Genomic DNA, 19429 nt, shown 5'->3' with positions numbered 1-19429 from the left:
GTACAAGGCCTGATATATCTTTTGCCGTAAATTTATTGGCAAGATTTAGCACATATCCAACAAAGAGACATTGGAACGGAATTAAACATATATTCCGTTATCTACGAGGAACGACAGACTTGGGACTTTTGTATTCAAAAGATGCTAATCCAAGTATAATTGGTTATGCCGATGCTGGATACTTATCTGATCCACACAAAGCACGTTCTCAAACTGGATATGTATTTACTCGTGGAGGCACTGCAATTTCTTGGCGTTCACAGAAACAAACACTTGTAACAACTTCATCAAATCATGCCGAGATTATTGCACTACATGAAGCAAGCCGTGAATGTGTGTGGTTAAAATCAATGACTCAACATATCCAAATCTCATGCGGATTATCATTCGACGAGAAGCCTGTGATACTATATGAAGATAATGCTGCATGTGTTGCTCAAATGAAAGAAGGATACATAAAAAGCGACAGAACTAAACATATTCCTCCTAAGTTCTTCGCATTCACCAAGGAGCTTGAGAAGAATAAATGTATTGATGTTCGTCACATTCAATCAAGTGAAAACTCATCAGATCTCTTCACAAAGGCACTTCCTACGACAATATTCAGAAAGCACATATATAATATTGGGATGCGCAATCTACGAAATTTGTGAAGAATTGTTCGTGTCAACATGAGGGGGAGTTTACGTGACTGCACTCTTTTTCCCTTACTATGGTTTTTATCCCAATGGGTTTTTCCTAGTAAGGTTTTTAACGAGGCAGTATAAAAACACGTAATGTATACAATCATTATGATCATCATCACAAGGGGGAGTGTTGAAAAATTATTTAAAAATGTGTTAAATATTTGTGTTGAAAATGTGAATGTTGAATGTTGAAAATTAGGTAAAATTAGGTGTTGAATATTGAAAATTAGTGTGTGATGATGTAGGTAATGATGTATTTTATTTTTGGATTATTTGTAAAAATTTTCTATAAATAGATCTCTCATTTGTGAAGAAAATCACAATTGAGTTGAGAGAAAAATATTATAAAGTGTGTAGTGTGATAATTTTGAGAGTTTGAGATTTTTACTTTTTTACCGTAAATTTTTACTTTTTCACAACAATAATGATTATATTTGATTTTATGATTGCCCGTGGAATTTTATGTTTGAATGTTCTCTTTATCCGAATTGCTCATGATTGGAGATTCTTTGGGATAACCTATGTTAAATAATGTTCTGTAATAATATGAATTAATAATTGCTGTCGTCAAAATTTGTCTAAGAGGGTGTTTGATATAATTTTTATTTTTCCTTTTTCCCCAAGAAAAGATGATACTTGATTGAGCTTTAATTTTGAAAAGGGCTCAAGAAATAAAAAAAAATCCAATAGTAAAAAATTATAATTTCTTTTTTTATAGATTTTACTAAAAAAATTATTATACGAGAAGCTCAATTCTATTAGACAAAATTATTTTTTTAGCACTTGAAAACCTTGTCAACAAGTTTTATAGGGTTTTTTGGTAATGAATTTGACATTATCTCACTTGTATTTATAATGTTTGCAAATGGAATTTAGCATCAAATATAAAATAAATAGATGAGAGGTGAATGCCAGCAAAAATGGATTTAATTCAAATGTTTCTATTGTTATTGGGTTCAACAATGTTGGGCTTCAAGACTTAAAAGATGAGCCTAGCTGAATAAATAGGCTACTTGTAAAAAGCAAATCATGGTCCAGGTAGAAGGTTTATCGGATCTCTTTTTGTTCGTTTTTTTTTTTTTGTGATGTATATATTTTTAGTACATATTAGTTGAAAGAAAATTCAGGAGTCGGTATCAATTCATGCCGAATTCTTCACATATAGTTCTGTGAACCAAATTTTTTAAACGAACCAGAGACAATCCAAATTGATCTTGTAAAAGATTTGCAACATAGCAAATACGTTTATTTTTCAAATGATTCATATCGTCAAGTGCACTCATTCCCAACTTCAGTCCAATGAAATGATCAGCGGCCGCCAATACGTCTCGTGGTACATTTTAGGTTACACTCAAATTTATATTTTATATGATAAAAGATAAAAAGATTCTTTATTTCAAACACATATTTTTTATGTTTTTATTCTTTATTACCTTTAAATGAAAAAAAATGTGAGTATAACCTTGACTCCTTGCAAGTGTATATCTATACTCTTAGTTGAATTATTATTATTTTTAGAATTTATGAAGATTATTGTATATCGGAACCGGAGAACAAATTAAACATAAAAATGAATAATATAAGATCTATCTCAGTGATTTTATTTTAATATTATTTAAATTATTTTAAAATATGTTTTGATAATAATCATTTTCATATTTAAAATTAATATTCAAAAATCGAGCTTTACTTAATTGAATTTTATGAAGATCAATCCCAATTTACAGGAAAAATTTCATGCTATCATTAAAACAAAATTTTATGAGTAGGTCTCTTGTGAGACGGTCTCACGGATTTTATCTGTGAAACATGTCAAACCTACCGATATTCACAATAAAAAGTAATAGTCTTAGCATAAAAAATGATACTTTTTCATGGATGACCCAAATGCGTCTCACAAAATAAGATCCGTGAGACCGTCTCACACAAGTTTTTGTCTTATTCTATATATAAAAAATAAACATTTACTAGATCTCACATGTGACGATTGTCCACCTTTGATTGCACTTTTAGAACAATATTCAAATAATAACATCTCATTAGCCTATTCAAATTAGCCTCAACTCAATTGGGTTTAAATCCAATTTAATAACATGTGTTTATACAAGAATTGCGTAAATTCAAATATGAAATCTTTGATATTAATTTATTTACAATTTTTGAGGTAGTTTTTGAAAATATAAATTTCAGATCCATTTAATGTATATATTATTATATTATATTATATAATATAATCAAATTTAACCAAGTTATTTTATTAGGGAAATTGGCCTTCAGTCCCCAGCCGTCGATTTTTTTTGTGTTCAGTCCCTGGGTACTTTTTTAATACCACATTTCCACATGAAGTGTACCACATTTCCACATGAAATGTACCACATTTTGTATGACATAGTACCACAATTTTGTGGGTAGGGAGTGAACCCAAAGAAATATTTTGATTGGGGATTTTTTACTAACTTCCCCTTTTTTATTTGTCTAAGAAAAAACATAAACAAAAATTAACCACAATCCCATATATTTTGCATGTATCAATGGAAGGGTGAAGGGGAGGAAAAAGTGGGAGAAGTAATGGACAGAAGTGTGCTCCATTCCCCAAGTCCATCTCTTCCTCTAAACCTTTTTGCATGAAGATTATTGTTATAAATATGTCTCTTTCTCCTTCCCTATCTCTGAAGCTCCCTCCTTTTGCCAAACTTTAATCTTTAAATTCCAACAATAATGGGGGAGAAACTGTTTCTTCTTGCTTGTTTCATGCTTCTGTCATGTTCTAGCATGGGTACTATAGACCTATCCCAAAATGAAAATGATTCAAGTTATAAAAGCATTTTCATCTTAGCCGGACAAAGCAATATGGCTGGTAGAGGATATAATAGCGACAACAGTACTTACCCCCCGGAATACTTTCTCTCGCACCCGCAAATTCTCATGCTCGATGCCAACCAGACGTGGAAACAGGCGGCCGACCCCGGCCTTCACGATGGTATCGACAAGAAATTTGTGGGAGTGGGGCCAGGAATGCCGTTTGCCAATAGGATCTTGATGAAGAACCCGGAATTTGGGACGATTGGTCTGGTCCCTTGTGCGCATGGACAAACCAGTATCATGCAGTGGATGAAAGGCAACGAGAACGGTCTTTTCGCACAGTTGGTGAATAGGGCTAAGGTTGCATTGCAAGGTGGAGGTGAGATTAAAGCTCTTCTTTGGTACCAAGGTGAGAGTGACGCACTTCACTATGAAGATGCTGTGCTATATGGAAGTAGATTGGTCAAGTTTCTTACCGATGTGCGAGCTGATTTAGGACTACCGGAGTTGCCAGTGCTTGTGGTACGTTAATATATACCAACATTATCGTAACGGATATGCATACATCATTATCCGCACGAATATCGTTCACATTATCTTGCCTGATGATCTGATCAGTAAGGCATCAGTATCATGTTGAAAAAGCTTATGTAGGAATATTTTTCCAATTTCTTGAAAATTTGTCTAACTTTTACGACATGTTCTATTTTTTTAGGTGGCGATGATGACCGGAGACGGAGAATTCAAGATGATGGTAAGAGAAGCTCAGATGGTCATAAAGCTTCCACACGTTGTCACGGTTGATGCTAAAGGAGCGGGGATAAAATTTAACGATAAGGTGCATCTGAACAAGGCAGGATCAGTCGAAGTTGGAAAGAGACTTGCTGATGCCTTCCTCGAAATTAACGAGGAATGCTAGCTACTTCATCCTTTTTCTCTGAATTATGAAAATTCCATATGTTGAATATGTTGGAGAAATGTAATATTTATGAAACTTAAATATGATTGACGATTCATAAATAAACATTAACTGTTGGTTCCATGTCCAACTTCATTATATATTTCGTTCAACTTCACAAGATTAGAGATAGCTAGTAAGAAATGGAAGAGAGTTATTCATTACTCTCGATCCATATTACATCATCGATTATAATTGGAACTAATTAAGTAAAGACGTCGAATTCAATTCACAAGTAGAAGTAATACTAGATTAAATATCTTTATCGAGACAAAATATGAAGAATCATCCATCCCCTATATCTTGTGCAGAATCAAGTGAGCACCATGTTGAGGAATAAGAGATATAAGATTGTCAGGCGCATGTGTGTAAGACGGTGAAAGCTCAAAAGAGAAGCGTTGAAAAATCATGGCCAGGGCGACTTTTGCTTCTAACATTGCAAATGTTTGTCCAACGCATATCCGAGGCCCCCAACCAAACGGAAAATACATACCTTTTCCCTTCTGTGCCTTGGACACTCCTTCACCAAATCTCTCAGGATTGAAATCCATTGCATCGTCCCCCCAAATTTCCCGGTCGTGATGTAACACGATTATTGGCATTAAAACTTCCACACCTGCTGGCATTGTCAAGTTCCCGAGCTTGGCTTCGTGATCAAGCCTTCGGGTAACATGTACTACCGGTGGATACAATCTCATGACCTCGAGTAAAATCATAGTAACCTGTCATAAAAATTTCGTGATAAGGGAAATAAGCCATGTCATGGGAAGGTGTTTACTATGTTTAATTAACGTGTTTTTTTCTTACAAGTTTCAAATTATTCGAACCATCATAATCCGGGTTTTTTTCGCCAAACACCTTCCAAACCTCGTCTCGAGCTCGTGCCTGCCAGTCTTTATACTTGCTCAATAAAATCAAAGTCCAAACTATCAACACTGACGTTGTTTTCTGGCCGGCTAAATAAAACAGCTTGCACTCTTCTATTACCTCGTTTATGCTCATCCCATGACTCTTGTTGCCATGTTTTTCGATTTCTTGAAAATTCGATTCCAACAATAAGGTCAATAGGTCATCTATACGCTCTCCCCCTACCTCAATCGCCTCCATTCTTTTCTCGATCATACCCAATATCAAGGATTTGACTTCTTTCTCTATTGCCTTCATTCTCTTATTCACTTTAGTTGGCAAAAATCTGCTCATAAGTTATAAATAACATAATGTTCAGTTACATAATTTTCAAAAACGAACTTTAATGTAAAATCCCTTTTCAATACAATACATGAGCGCGCGCACACGCTCTTATTTACCTCCATCCAGGAATATATATGGACCGTATAATCTTCATAACATACCCTGTTTGTTCCTCCTGAAGTTCAAATATTTTTCTACCTTCTTCGAAATTACTACCAAATGATGTTCTTGATATCACGTCTCCTGTTAAATTCTCTATATAGGGCCACACATCGATCTCACACGATCCTTTCCGCGAAATTTGGGTCTCCCATTTGTTCAAAACTTCTTCACAACTCATGTGAAAGGCCGGTACCATAAGCTGATGAAAAACAGTTGTTAAATTTATAGATCACTTATAATGTACCTGCCGGCAACCATTTGACATCCATCTTTAATATTTTGTGAAAACAATTAGCCCAACCTCTTAGCAAACAGTGTTGTATTGTAAAAAATATTCATATATCTCCAACAAACAGACAGGTGTGACGAGACATTACAAATTTATTTGTTTTCTGTCAACCAAACCTTCAATTTCTCTAGATAGAAAGCAGGGTTGATGATCTTTCTGTGTTTGGCCCATTTGTCCAACTCGAGAAGCGCAAGTCCTTGTATAAGCTTCTTCGCTATCGGATTCGGGCTAGATTGCTTCAGATACGTATAATTGTTGGACATCACTTCTTTGATGAGATCAGTGTCTGTGATTATAACTTCAGGTGTTGGTCCCATCCATATGAAGGATCCATTTCCTGCAAATTAATTATATGTGGTCACATGTGATCGAGTTCACAAGATCACCAAATTTAACTTATTTTATAAAATGATAAAAATATTGTTTTCAATGTGACTGAAATTCTAGTATTCTGCATTGTAAACGATGTATAAAAAAGATACACTAACACATAAAACAAAGAAGAATGCTTCTGTACTTTTTTCCAAAAAGAGATGGAAAAAAATAATAATAATTAAGAAGAAGAAGTGAAAAACAAATAAAAAGTACCATATTTGCGGAGGGTTTTGATGAGAAAAGGCATGATTCTCGGCTTGATATCATCCTCAAAAGCAATGGGGTTGGATTTAGCTTCTCGGTGCATCGCCACCATCTCCTTCAAATCTCCCAACATAAACCGGTACGAGTTCCCTCTGAAGCCCTGCTGCCTCAGCAGCTTCTCGATCTTTTTGGGCCGAATCCACCACGAATCCATCACCTTCCATGCGTACACGAGCACCGCCGTAGCGCAGCAAAAAACTGATACTAGATACATGAACTCCATTTTTCATTTCTTTGTTTTTTTCTGTGCCTGATTCCTATATATATATATAATAATAATAATAATAATAATAATAAACATTAATATTTTGCATGCCTCTCGCCCTTCCCTTTCCGAGCCTTTTTGCTTTTACAAATATATAAAACGTGTTCCGCTTGAAAAAACAATTTTTATTGATGGGTTAAATTACATACTCCTTCGTCAAATCCTAATATAGTTGAAAATGACTACTAACTATCAGTCTTTTCAAATTTGTAGCACATCTACTCTTGAAAATATACATAGACAAAAAAAAGTGTGTGTTCAAAATTTAAAAATATAAATAAATTATTATTTTTAATTGAAGGTTCAGAAATCTCGGAATTTTTAGGGAATTTTAATTTATGCAATTTACCTTTTTCAATGAATTAGTTCATTAAAAAAAAAACCATTCAAGTGGTAAAGCTATAACAATTACAAAAATTAAAAGTCATCGTTAAATTTGTTATGAAATGTTGTCAACCTTTTATAATAGTTGAACAAGAAAGTTTTGTTGAATTTATTATCTAGTACTATTCAACTTGGTTTTCACAATATTTCTAGACACACACTTAAGAAAAATTATTTTGATATGTATAAGAAATTCAAAGAAACACTGAAATTGCATCTTTCAAATATTTCTGGTAGAGTTAATTTGACAACAAATATTTGGATTAATTTGAAATATAAATTTTATTTTGTTTTTACATGTAATTGAATTGATGAAACTTGGACAATGCAAAAAAGAATTTTAGCGCTAAATAATTTAGAATCGTCACACAACACATGTACTATAGCTATATATGTTTTAAATGTTGTTATGATTTATGGTATACAAAATAAAATAATATCAATAACATTAGATAATGCGAGTGTCAATACTCTTACTATTAAATATTTAAAAATTCATTAAAATCAATTTTAGATGGTAATTTGCTTCATGTCAGAAGAATAAGTCATGTTATCAACTTATCTGTTAGATATGTATGTGATGAACATATGTACGTCTATTATAATTGAAAATCCAAAGTATGTGGAAATAATTACATGAAAGAAGACATGGACGTGATTGGAAAATAATACTCGAATCAAACAGGAATAAATTTAAAAATTTCATATTCCTATTGAAATTATATGAAATTTAATATGAAATTCTTTATATAATTTGCTCATACTTTGTCACGATTTCAAGATTTAGTTACTCCATATTACAATAATATTGCTTTATAGTCTTTAATGTTGACTTATGATGATTAAAATATTTCAAGTACCTGTGTTTTTTTCTTTATATAAATTTTTAAAGAAACAATCCAAATTTTTTTTGGGCATTAACTACCTACTTCAACCATGTTTCTATTTTTGACTTTCAAATATTTTTTATATTTATTGATTATCGTGATGATGTTGTTATACGTGGTTTTGTTTCAAATATGGAAAAAAAATTAAATATTGAGAGAATATCACAATTGTGTATTGCTTAGCAACATTACTTGATCATAGTCAAAGACAATGTGGGCTAAACATGTTTTTTTTTTATATTATGATAAATTTCTTTGAAAGAATGTTGACAATCAAGAGAAGTTAATCATGCATTCTCTCCAAGAATTGTTTGATTTGTATGCTAACTAGTGAACAATGTGGACCGAGTGCGTTGCCAAAAGAGAGGCCAATAGAGAAAAGCAAAAGTTGAAGATTCAAATTATTTCAAAGTTTGAAAAGACAAAACTTCAAACGAAAATCAGTGACAATAACAAATTATAACGAGATCCAAATTTATCAAAGCAATATATTGAGATTACAGAGACTTTCGATGCTCTTGATTGGTGGAAACTAAACTCTCAACTTTATCCAATGTTAGTGGCAATTGCAAGATATGTCTTAGTCGTTCAAAGTTCAAGTTAATTTTGCTTTAGAATCAGCATTTTCAGAATGTATGAGAATCATTAGTGAACAAAAAACTAATTTAAAGCTAGAAAAACTTAGCATGTTAACATGTCTACAAAATTGGTTTCCAGCCGAAAAAATAATAGAACCACCGGAGCGATCGACGAATTTCAAAGCTCAAATCCAGACGAATATGCGGAGTATTCAAAATATATTTTAATAAATCATGATAAATTTTAGATGTTCAATTATAAAAATCAATGTATAAGTTTTTTTTTAATGATTAATTGGTATTGTTTCCACTCAAAATACTCAATAAAATATTTTCCCATTAATAAAAGTAATTTCATATTAAAAGATAATAAATTTCGGCTCCGGAACCCAGAACCGGTTCAACCCGTACCAGAACCAGTCTATAAATTATAGAACCGGTCCACAGTTCGGATTGATTCCAAGGTTTTTACCTTGGAACCGGTGTCGAATCAGTGACTGCTTCCAAAACTGCCGATCTTGAATCGGTGGAATCCGGACCAGAACTGGATCCGAGGAACTGTTATGCATGTCTAATTTCAAGTTTAAAATTGTCAAAAAAAAATCCACTTTTTTTGCAAATCATTAAAGAATAAATGATAAATGCTTAAAAAATCAAAATTTCGGTTATAGGGACTAGGGATTACTACGGAGCCACTAGAATTACTAAGCTATTAGTTCAATGCAAGTTTACGTGTTATTAAGCAGATAATCGGTTCGCTAGCGATTTTAGTTTAAAGAAATGAATGGAATTAGATTATATTTTTATATCAAGGAGATAAACAATTTTGTTAAAAATTGTATTCATTTTGATACTTATCATTTGACCCTTTTGCAATTTTAATCGAAAGATAACTTTATTACAAAAATCGTACTGTACAAACACGCAACGAGTACAACAAGTACTAGATGAATGGAGTAATTAATAATCATAATAATTCATAGCCAGGAGTTAGAAGAGGCGAGAATACGAGAGTTGAACATGAACTGAAATAACCATGTGTATGTAAAAAAATTTGAATCTAGCTATACCAGCCAGCACATTTATTTCCACCATTAATTAGTATTGAACATTCCAAGCGGATTAAGTTCTAATCTGAAATTAATTAAATTAAACCTCTTGAAACTGATGAACATCCCATAAACCATCACTAATATTAAACAGATTCCTCATAATCATGCATGCATCAACAATATTCGTCTTTAGGAAATAACATGACCAAGTAATCATTACCAAGAATTCGATAGCCGACTCTTCAAATTATTGACCATAATAATCACATCGATTTCTTATATTATACTATAAATAAATCCATATCTTTAAGGTGCATAAAACCTACAATCCACAAATTTGATGGAATACACAGTGATGCAATCTGGTGACAAAGGAGAAGCCGAGAGATGGATTAAACACTACAGCAATCGGCATGAGATTTTGCTCGTCGGAGAGGGAGATTTCTCCTTCGCCGCCTGCCTGTCCAGAGCATTCGGCCAAGCTTCCAACATCGTCGCCACATCACTGGACAATAAAGGTAAAAATAAACACATGTAAGGACATATTTCATTTATGTATTCATATGTACATGGAGTTGATTGATGCCCGATTGTTTACGTATCGCAGAAATGTTGGCGGTCAAACACCCAACTGCGGCCGCGAATCTGGTGGAGCTGGATAACAAGGGAGGCACAGTAATACACGGAGTCCATGCCAGCACCATGTGTGAACATCCGCTGTTGAAAAACCGTTTGTTCGACAGAATCGTGTTCAATTTTCCCCATGTTGGTTTCGACCATAAAGAAACCAACACAATGCAAATCCAGTACCGTTCACTAATCGATCACATTCATTACTTCCCCTTGTTTTGTTCTCTTTTTTCACACATTATACAGGAGAGTGTGTGTGTGTGTGTTACATTTGTTGCAGGCTTCACCAGGAAGTGGTGCGGGGATTTCTGAGAAATGCTGCGAGGATGGTAAAGATTAGAGAGAGCGGGGAAGTGCATGTGACTCACAAAACGGAGTATCCATTCAGTGCATGGGAGATCAAAAAATTGGGTAAACAGGCAGGGTTGGAGTTCATTGAAGCAGCTCCATTTCGCCTCTGTGATTACCCTGGATACCTGAATAAGAGGGGAGGAAATGGGTTCAGTATATTTCGTAGCAACGACACATTCCCAGTTGGGAAAAGCAGCACTTACAAATTCGGGAATTAGCGACAGATGCCTGTATTTATCTGTCATAATGATGATAATCGATCTCCATGAACATATTTATCTATATAATTTAAAATTTTCTATTAAAGACGATAATTAAAAATCAAATTATTTATCACATGTTTTTTTTATCTTATTTTATAAGCTAGGAGTAAAAATAATGAAAGGAAAAACATTATAATAATTTCAAGAATCTGAAAGAAGTTAAATGATTGGATATCATAGTTTTAGGTGAATTATAAAGTTATTAAAATAAAAGAGAAATAAATATGAATTAAACGCAAAATCTGAAAAAAAAAAATGTTTCGGTTCGTCCATAAACATGAAAAAATTACCACATTTATCGTTTTTTAAATTTTAAATTAAATTTATTATAAGAATGAACTTGTAAATATTAAATATTTCATAGTATAAAATGATTAAACAAAAAAATCTTAAAGTTCCAAATGTATTGATATGCTTATATATATTATTTAATCTATTGATTCTTTAGATATAATTGAAATTAAAATTACAAAAAAAGTTAAAACTTTTTTCAAGGTTTGATTGTATTAAACCTGCTAATGCTTATAAAATTGATGTTACGTCGAGCTTCGCGTTTTTTATTTTTTTATTTAAAAAATATTAAAATGAAAATCAAGAAATAGAAAAATAATATATAATTTAAAATGGGAGTGCAAGATTACATACGATTTTTTTTTTATATATTACTTTTTGAATAGGAAAAAAGACGTAGTAGGGGATTAGTTACTTTGCATTTATGATGCGTGTGTACAATCTTTTATCATTATCGTTAGATTAAAATGAAATTTGACAAATTATGGAGGTATGATATTTGAATTATTGAAATAAAAAAAATAAAAATAAAAGTGTGTGTTGAAATTTAAAAAAAAAACAAAAACAAAAATGTAATATTAATATAAAGTTAAAAAAAAATTAATTTCTTTTTTAAATGATTACTATTGTGTCATTGACTTTATGAACTTTAATAAAATAGAAATGATAAGAAATAACATAATAAATAAATAAAAATAATAATGAAAAAAGGTTATTGGATCGACTCGTATCAGGCACTGGACAGTCTTGCTTCTCATCGAAGAAATCGAGTTGAATCGAACCGAAGAAGATGAAGATTACTGTAATGACTTCCGACGAGCAAATTCTTACGTTAGACGTGGATCGTGAAGAATCTGTAATTTTCTTTTGGTTACTCTTAATCCCTATTTCTTTGTTTTGGACATGGTTTGCCTTCAGTTCATTTTTTCCCCTCGTTTAAACCGTTATATGAATGCTCAATTTTTATCTCTTTGATCACAGGTTGAGAATCTGAAAGCTCTTCTGGAAGTTGAGGTTTGATTAAATATGCCCTTTTAAGCTTCTGGTTTTTGATCTGTTTTCTGAATTTTAAATTGCACATTATTGAAATGTTGACTCACTTACAGACGAAGATTCCACTCCAGCAGCAACAGCTGCTGTATAATGGTAGAGAGATGAGGAATGCGGAGAAATTGGGTGCTCTCGGTGTGGGTGATGGAGATTTGGTCATGATGGTCTCTAAAGCTTCATCTTTCCGTTCCAGGTTCCCTTTAATAAGTTGCAATTATGATTTCTAATGCATTTCTTTTTGGTAATGATGTATAATTCTATTCAAGTTCAGAAGTATTTTTTAATACATTCTGGCATGTCTTCGTTACCTTCACTTGGAACGTATGTTAATGCTTTTGTTTTGACCTGTTGTAGAGAATCTGTAAACGAAGCGGCCTTCAATCCTGATGGTTCAGCTGTGGACCCCTCCGCTTTCCAGCAGCAGTTACGAGGTGATTCTAATGTAATGACCCAGTTGTTTCAGGTATGAAGAAATCTGCTCTGTACTGCCTACTTAATTTCAAGTCTATTTAGAAGATGCTTTGCAAAAGTTGAACTTCGGAACCAATGTCTATCGTTCAATCTCTATTAACAAAACTGAGAAGGGAACAGTAATACTAACAGAGATGTAACTTAATGTGCTAATTCAAATTATTGGCTCAATGGAGTCTACCTTCATCTATGGATGGAGTTATTGAACCCACTTTTTTAGGGACTACAGAATTTTTTGTACTTTCCGTATACTCATGGTACACTAAACTGTTTATCTGACGATAAAGAGCTTGCCATAGTTAAAAACATATGGGCGCAAAATTTGATATTTCTCATGAAAATGAAATGTTGGATAACTGCTCTTTATGGTACTTGTATGGCTTATGTTTCCTGCTGAATAATCCCTTTTTGATGGCTCAAGAGTAGATGAAATTATGAAGGGGGTGAATACCAATTCAAATATTTCTTAATGATGATTCTGTAGTTTCAGTCACTAGTATTTTCTTTGTTCTGCTGATAATGTTTGAAGATACTAAATTGTTGTTTATGGCTTTGAAATTTGAATAAAGTGTATTATAAATATAATTTTATGGATTTTTTTGTGTTTTTTCTTTTATCCATAACTAACATGAAATGACTGTTTATGATTATTTGATGTGCCAACTGTCAGAGCGATCCTGAGTTAGCACAAGCCATTCTTGGAAATGATCTCAACAAGTTGCAAGACCTTTTACGTGCGCGCAATCTCCAGAGATCTGAATTACAGCGTCAACAAGAAGAGGAGATGGTAATCAAATCACATATGATATACCCTTGTACTTCTTCTCATTTGATTCCAATTAGTTGTGAATGATTGGCTTAATTTTTAGTTGTAGAACGGTTTTGTTACTTGATTGCATGTATCTAATAATTGGAGATTCAAAGTTGGAACTTAAGCATTACGGTTTTTGTATAATTTTTTTCCCTAAGATTTTGTCTTGGCTTCTACTTGGTCATATAAGGGAACGAATAGCTGACCCGGATCTGATGGATCACTTTATTTTATTTTATCTGATATAATTTTCTCGCACTTCTATTTGACAAGCTAATTTTCTTGAAGTTTTTTCTTGACATAGGCTTTACTTTATGCTGACCCGTTTGATGTGGATGCACAAAGGAAAATTGAAGCTGCCATTCGCCAGGTACGCTGTTTCTGTCCTCTCCATTATTAGGTGTCGCTATTTGATGTTGACTGTCTTGGGTTGTTCATCACGAGTTCAATGTTCTTTTTCTTTTATATTTTGCAAGATTTCCCTGAAATTTTTATATAGTTAGACTTGTCAAAAAATTGTTTGTCTGATTTTAAAGTTTTAAACCTTATAAATCTCATCTTTCATGCAAGTTCCTCATGTTAAATAATGCATCTTCATTAAGGTTCCAAGGCTAACAAAAGCTTTTGAGGTTACCTCATGATTACTTTGGTTACAATATCTCAGTTATGTTTTTGATAATTTACCTCTAGGATTGATGTAGCTGCTTAAACCTTTACTTAGAATTGTTGTTTTCATAATATTTGTCGCCTTTTGTGTTGGCTATATGATTGTGAAGGACCATGCCAAAGAACTTGGTTTCTGTTGTTATCTGAAATACAACAATATTATTTTGTGTGGAAATCTTAAGGCTTTTTGTTCTTCTTGATAGTAAATTTTGTTTAAATATTTGATTTTCTTTGCTTTATTATTCACTGTGACTCTTTATGGACGTTCCTGTAAATTTGTGTTTAGAAGCTTTCCCCTTCTTTGGCATACGGCTTTTCGAACTAGTCTATTCATGGCTTTTGTTAAATAATTGATAATTGATGGGTTCCTATTAATTGCACTCGTGGTTGACAGAAAGGCATTGATGAGAACTGGGCTGCTGCATTGGAATACAACCCTGAAGCTTTTGCAAGAGTGGTACGCTTGTCTATTTTGCCATACATTTTATTCTTGATGATGAGTAAAATCTTGTTTCTTTTCAGGTAATGTTGTACGTTGACATGGAAGTTAATGGTGTTCCGTTGAAGGTACTGACTGGGTAAAGTAGTGTGATTTTACAATCCGCGTACCAAAAGGAAGTCATCAATGTGCATTTTGGCACACAAATGCTAGTCTTATATGAGTGTGATTATATGTTAATATGTAGCCACTGAACCATATACTGTTCTGTAGCTTAAACCTGTGCCTTTAGCTGAAACTCTTGTTAACTTAAAATATAAGCTCTACGAACATCACAGTTATTTGATCAAAAACTTGTGCTCATTTATTGTTGGATGCAAAATATTCTCTTATTTAAATGAAGCAAGAAAGCAATCATAGTTGTATTTATTTCAGGCTTTTGTTGATAGTGGAGCGCAATCAACAATTATATCTAGGAGTTGTGCGGAGCGTTGTGGGTAAGACATGCTGTTTCCCCCCTCTTAAAGAAATTAGGTGGTTCTTCAACTATTATATGAAGCAGATAGTAATTCCATTTACCATTTCTCGTTCTCCCAGATTGTTGAGGCTTTTGGATACGAGGTATAGGGGGATTGCTCATGGAGTTGGCCAGTCTGAGATTGTTGGTCGGATACATGTTGCCCCAATCAAGGTGTGACACAATATGAGTTATTCGTTCGGTTTTTTGCTTTTTCCCTTGACTGACTTCAGTATACTGTCTTTGATATTCTTATCCCTCTTTGATGCTGATGCCTTTGTTCTTGTATTAGATGAAGCAACATTCCTCTGAATTCGAACATTTTTCGTTGCAACTTGCAGATAGGAAGCATATTTTATCCTTGTTCATTCACGGTGTTGGATTCTCCGAACATGGAATTTCTTTTTGGTCTGGATATGCTCCGCAAGCACCAAGTATTATCTTCACCTGTATTTTTCCATAATTTGTATAAATAATTTTTATATAGATGTACTTTACAAACAATCATGCAGTGCATTATCGACCTAAAGGAGAATGTACTCAGAGTTGGTGGAGGAGAGGTTGCGGTACCTTTTTTGGCAGGTTGATATTTAGTTTTTTTGTCTATAAATTGCATCCGAGGCTTACTTTTACATTGACGATGTGTCTCATTTTGTGCATCAGTTATTTTTTCTTTAGGAATTTTATTGTCTGAATTATCTTTTACCAAATATGTATTGAAATTCAGAAAAGGATATTCCAACCCGCTTGTTGGAGGAAGAGCGGTATGCCAAGGAAGCTTCTAGCTCAGGAGCACAGGTAAGGGTTCACAAAATCTTGTAGTTCAGTTGTATTTGTACCTTCTCTCATTCTTTGATTGGTTGGTGATTGGCGTGCTTATTTTCTCCAGTTGAGCATCCCAAAAAATTAGCAGAATTTATTTTACTTGTAGTTAACTCCCAGAAAAAAAATTTAAAGGATGGGGAATCAGCTGCCACAGATGTGGAGTTCTGATGAAATTTTTTGTTGTAGTTCTTAACTAAAAAAAATTAAGGAAAAAAGGAAAACATATTCTCAAAATTTTTGATCAAATATTTTTGTCATGCTTCAAATCAACTATTCAAACTACAACTCTTACATGCTCACATATTTTTCCTTTTAAATTTATATTTTTCAAACTACTGTTTTGTTTCACAAATTTTGTTTGATCACTAATTCAACTTTCAAAATTATTATTAGAATAAATTTTAAAAAAAATACCACAAATTTTAAAATCTTGGATCATGAATTAAGTGTTGTCTGGAAAACTGTGAGTTAGACTAGCTTATTATGCAAGAATAGTGTGATCTGATGCTTCTAAGCCATAAACTAAGCTGCCCATCTCCCACTAACTGTCCTTATAAGGAACTCTTATCCTGTTATAGGCCAAGTTACCTCTCAATTTTCCAAAGATATGATTAAGGTGGAGGTCGATTCATTTCTTCAATGTTAAATCATTTGCAGCATGGTTGAGTTATTTTGTTAAGAGCTTTTCTTACCATTGAATTTTTTTAAAACTTCAGTTTTCTTATTTAAAATATAATTTCCACTGGATAACCTGTAATCATTATCTTCTCATTACCAGGCAAAATCTGCTGCTAAAGATAGTATTCCAGCAGGAGCACCTCCTGGTTTGTTCTAATTTATTTGCTTAAGCATCTAACATTACTTCATTTGAGCATGTCCAACTTGAAGTCCTTGCTATGGCTATGCAAACATAAGGTGTATAAAATTGACGATAAAACAAGATTGCATGGCAACTTGTAATGAGCAGGCAACTTGTAATGAGCAGTTAAAATGAATGCCAAGAGATATAGATAGAAAGTTTTCGTGAAACTGCTGCAGCTTCTGAGAACGCAATAAATCATGGTACCAGGGACACAAATGTTGCATTTTACCCTTTATTTACATTGCAAGACTTGTTTTGCTAAAACTCACTTCTGGTTTAGTTTTTCACCAGCTGTTGTATGTGTACGGTGAAAATTATGTGCTGTAGAGCTAATGTTCATCTTTTATATGACCTACAGGCGGAAGTACCGACAAGAACAGTTCCCAGGTAATTTTTATTTTGCATTGATCTCCACTTTTTTGTAGTTCCACCGGAAAGTTGCATATGTCCTAGTTTTCTTCAGTTTGAATTTTGGTAAGTTGATGAAGTTATGTGAGCTATGGCATCTAAGTAATCAAGTGTGTTAGCAGGGACCTGACTTTGAAGCTAAGGTGGCAAAGCTGGTTGAGCTAGGTTTTGGGAGGGAACAAGTTATTCAAGCGCTCAAGTTTTTCGATGGCAATGAAGAACAAGCGGCTGGATTTCTTTTTGGCGGCTGAATATTTAGATTTATTTCAACTTTTGAGGGTATACTCGTGATTGTTGTAACTTATGTACACTATAATTATTCATTTATTTGAACGTCATCAAGGGCAAAAGCAATGTGACAGTCTGTGTAGGACTCTGGTGACATAAATTTTAATTTAATTTACATACATTTATTTAAGTTCAAAGTATTCCGAGTTTTTTCAACGAACGTTTGGATCAAGACAAGATAACGAAGTTGGAGCAAATTCAGGGAACAAATATCAAATCAAACATAGGTTAAAAATTAAAAAAGAAATTATATATCAAAGTTTTGTTCATTATAAGACTTGATAAAGATTATAAAACTTGGGAGTTGACACAAAGTTTATAATTCATTATGAGACTTGATAAAGATTGTAAATGTCGACCGTTAAAATTATTCGTTTGCAAGGCCATGTTATTTTCTCCCTCTTTACTTTGATTTGAACAATTAAAAGCACATTTTAAATTTTTAATTCTTAAAGCTTTTCAACGAAAAATTGTTCTAATTTATATTCAAGTGAAATTTCCAAGGCAAAAATTTGTGTGAGACGATCTCATGGGTCGTATTTTGTGAGATAGGTCTCTTATTTGGGTCATCCATGAAAAAGTATTACTTTTTATTGTGAATATCAGTAAAGTTGACCCGTCTCACAGATAAAGATTCGTGAGACTGTCTCACAAGAGACCTACTCAATTTCCAAAGGCTGTTTCATAAATAATGTTTTTTTTATTAAATGATTAGATAATTTATACTTCATCCGTCCCATATATATAAGCTTATATATGTTTTTACGGAAATTAAGAAAAATATCGGAAAATAAATTTTACAAAGAAATTTTTCATTTTGACCTTATTTACTGAGTGATTTAATAGGATAAAAAATTTGTTAGAATTTATTAATGTTCATCCGTCAGGTTGATTTTTATTTCGGTTTTCGATTTTAAAAATATATAATATGATATCCAAATTATTATCCTTCGGTTCGATTTGATTTTCTAACAAAACGGTTTGTTTATTTCGATTTTGACAATTATTTAAATTAGTAATTAAATATAATATATTATTTTTTAGTTGATTTTTAGTAAAACTTTAAAATATAAAATATAAAATAATTAAATAACTATCAATCAAATAAAAATTAAAAAAAAATTCTAATTTCACTATTATCATATCATAAAATATATAATCTAAATAAAATATAAAAAAATTATTAATGTAATGAAATTTTAGTTTTTTCTGTCGATTTGATTTTGTCAAATATAATATGAAATCGAACTATATAACCTTCGATTTTAAATTTTATATCTAAATTTAAAAATCCGATTTTCGGTTCGAAATGGTTTTCATCTTATTCGATTTGGGTTTAAGATTTTTTCGGTTTAAACCAAATTTTGAACACCCCTACTCCCCAGCCAATCTAGCCTCATATTTCATAACGCCAACATTTCCTCTTATCGGCTTCCATGCAAGCAAGACCCGATCATCTTTTTGGAAAAAGAAACTCTTATTCACATCGATTGTGCTCACATATGGCATAGAAGCACTTGACCAAAATACGCGGAGACAAGTTTATCTCGTCAGCTCCTTATCTAAGTGAGGCTATCTTCACGTAGTGGCGGAGTCAAAAATATGGTTATTTCCGAACTAGAATTTTAAACTCTAGAATATTTTAATATTTTAAATTTGATCTA

The 19429-nt window shown here is 32.7% G+C and overlaps 4 protein-coding genes across 6 annotated transcripts; 3 read left to right on the top strand and 1 right to left on the bottom strand.

Moving 5' to 3' along the window:
- Positions 1-3348: 3348 nt before the first annotated feature.
- LOC140964157 (probable carbohydrate esterase At4g34215) lies at positions 3349-4530 on the top strand. Its single transcript, XM_073423703.1, has 2 exons — positions 3349-4010; positions 4204-4530. Exons 1-2 carry the CDS (start codon positions 3405-3407, stop codon positions 4405-4407), a joined length of 810 nt encoding a protein of 269 aa, XP_073279804.1. The 5' UTR covers positions 3349-3404; the 3' UTR covers positions 4408-4530.
- A 212-nt stretch (positions 4531-4742) lies between these two features.
- Positions 4743-6949, bottom strand: LOC140964156 (cytochrome P450 CYP72A219-like). The gene is made up of 5 exons (XM_073423702.1): positions 6677-6949; positions 6205-6425; positions 5754-5998; positions 5254-5638; positions 4743-5168 (listed from the first exon to the last, which is right to left on the bottom strand). Exons 1-5 carry the CDS (start codon positions 6939-6941, stop codon positions 4743-4745), a joined length of 1542 nt encoding a protein of 513 aa, XP_073279803.1. The 5' UTR covers positions 6942-6949.
- A 3299-nt stretch (positions 6950-10248) lies between these two features.
- Positions 10249-11092, top strand: LOC140964642 (uncharacterized protein At4g26485-like). The gene is made up of 3 exons (XM_073424500.1): positions 10249-10411; positions 10501-10699; positions 10804-11092. The coding sequence occupies exons 1-3, from the start codon at positions 10249-10251 to the stop codon at positions 11090-11092; spliced, it is 651 nt and encodes a 216-aa protein (XP_073280601.1).
- A 1028-nt stretch (positions 11093-12120) lies between these two features.
- LOC140965012 (protein DNA-DAMAGE INDUCIBLE 1-like) lies at positions 12121-17895 on the top strand. Of its 3 annotated transcripts, none has more exons than XM_073425038.1 (16): positions 12121-12284; positions 12410-12442; positions 12535-12671; positions 12833-12941; positions 13620-13736; positions 14065-14130; positions 14821-14883; positions 14949-14993; positions 15301-15362; positions 15463-15556; positions 15724-15816; positions 15895-15964; positions 16110-16180; positions 16986-17031; positions 17428-17456; positions 17600-17895. In XM_073425038.1, exons 1-16 carry the CDS (start codon positions 12219-12221, stop codon positions 17726-17728), a joined length of 1230 nt encoding a protein of 409 aa, XP_073281139.1. In that variant the 5' UTR covers positions 12121-12218; the 3' UTR covers positions 17729-17895. The 3 variants fall into 3 exon arrangements, with proteins under 3 accessions (XP_073281139.1, XP_073281141.1, XP_073281140.1); XM_073425040.1 differs by having other exon boundaries at positions 16986-17032; positions 17432-17456; XM_073425039.1 differs by having other exon boundaries at positions 16986-17035; positions 17435-17456.
- The last annotated feature ends 1534 nt before the right edge of the window (positions 17896-19429 follow it).

This window comes from Primulina huaijiensis, chromosome 18 (genome assembly GCF_012295235.1).
Source record: "Primulina huaijiensis isolate GDHJ02 chromosome 18, ASM1229523v2, whole genome shotgun sequence".
Taxonomy (NCBI): domain Eukaryota; kingdom Viridiplantae; phylum Streptophyta; class Magnoliopsida; order Lamiales; family Gesneriaceae; genus Primulina; species Primulina huaijiensis.
Note: the sequence above shows the minus strand (reverse complement) of the source record. Positions and strands in the feature narration are given on the sequence as shown.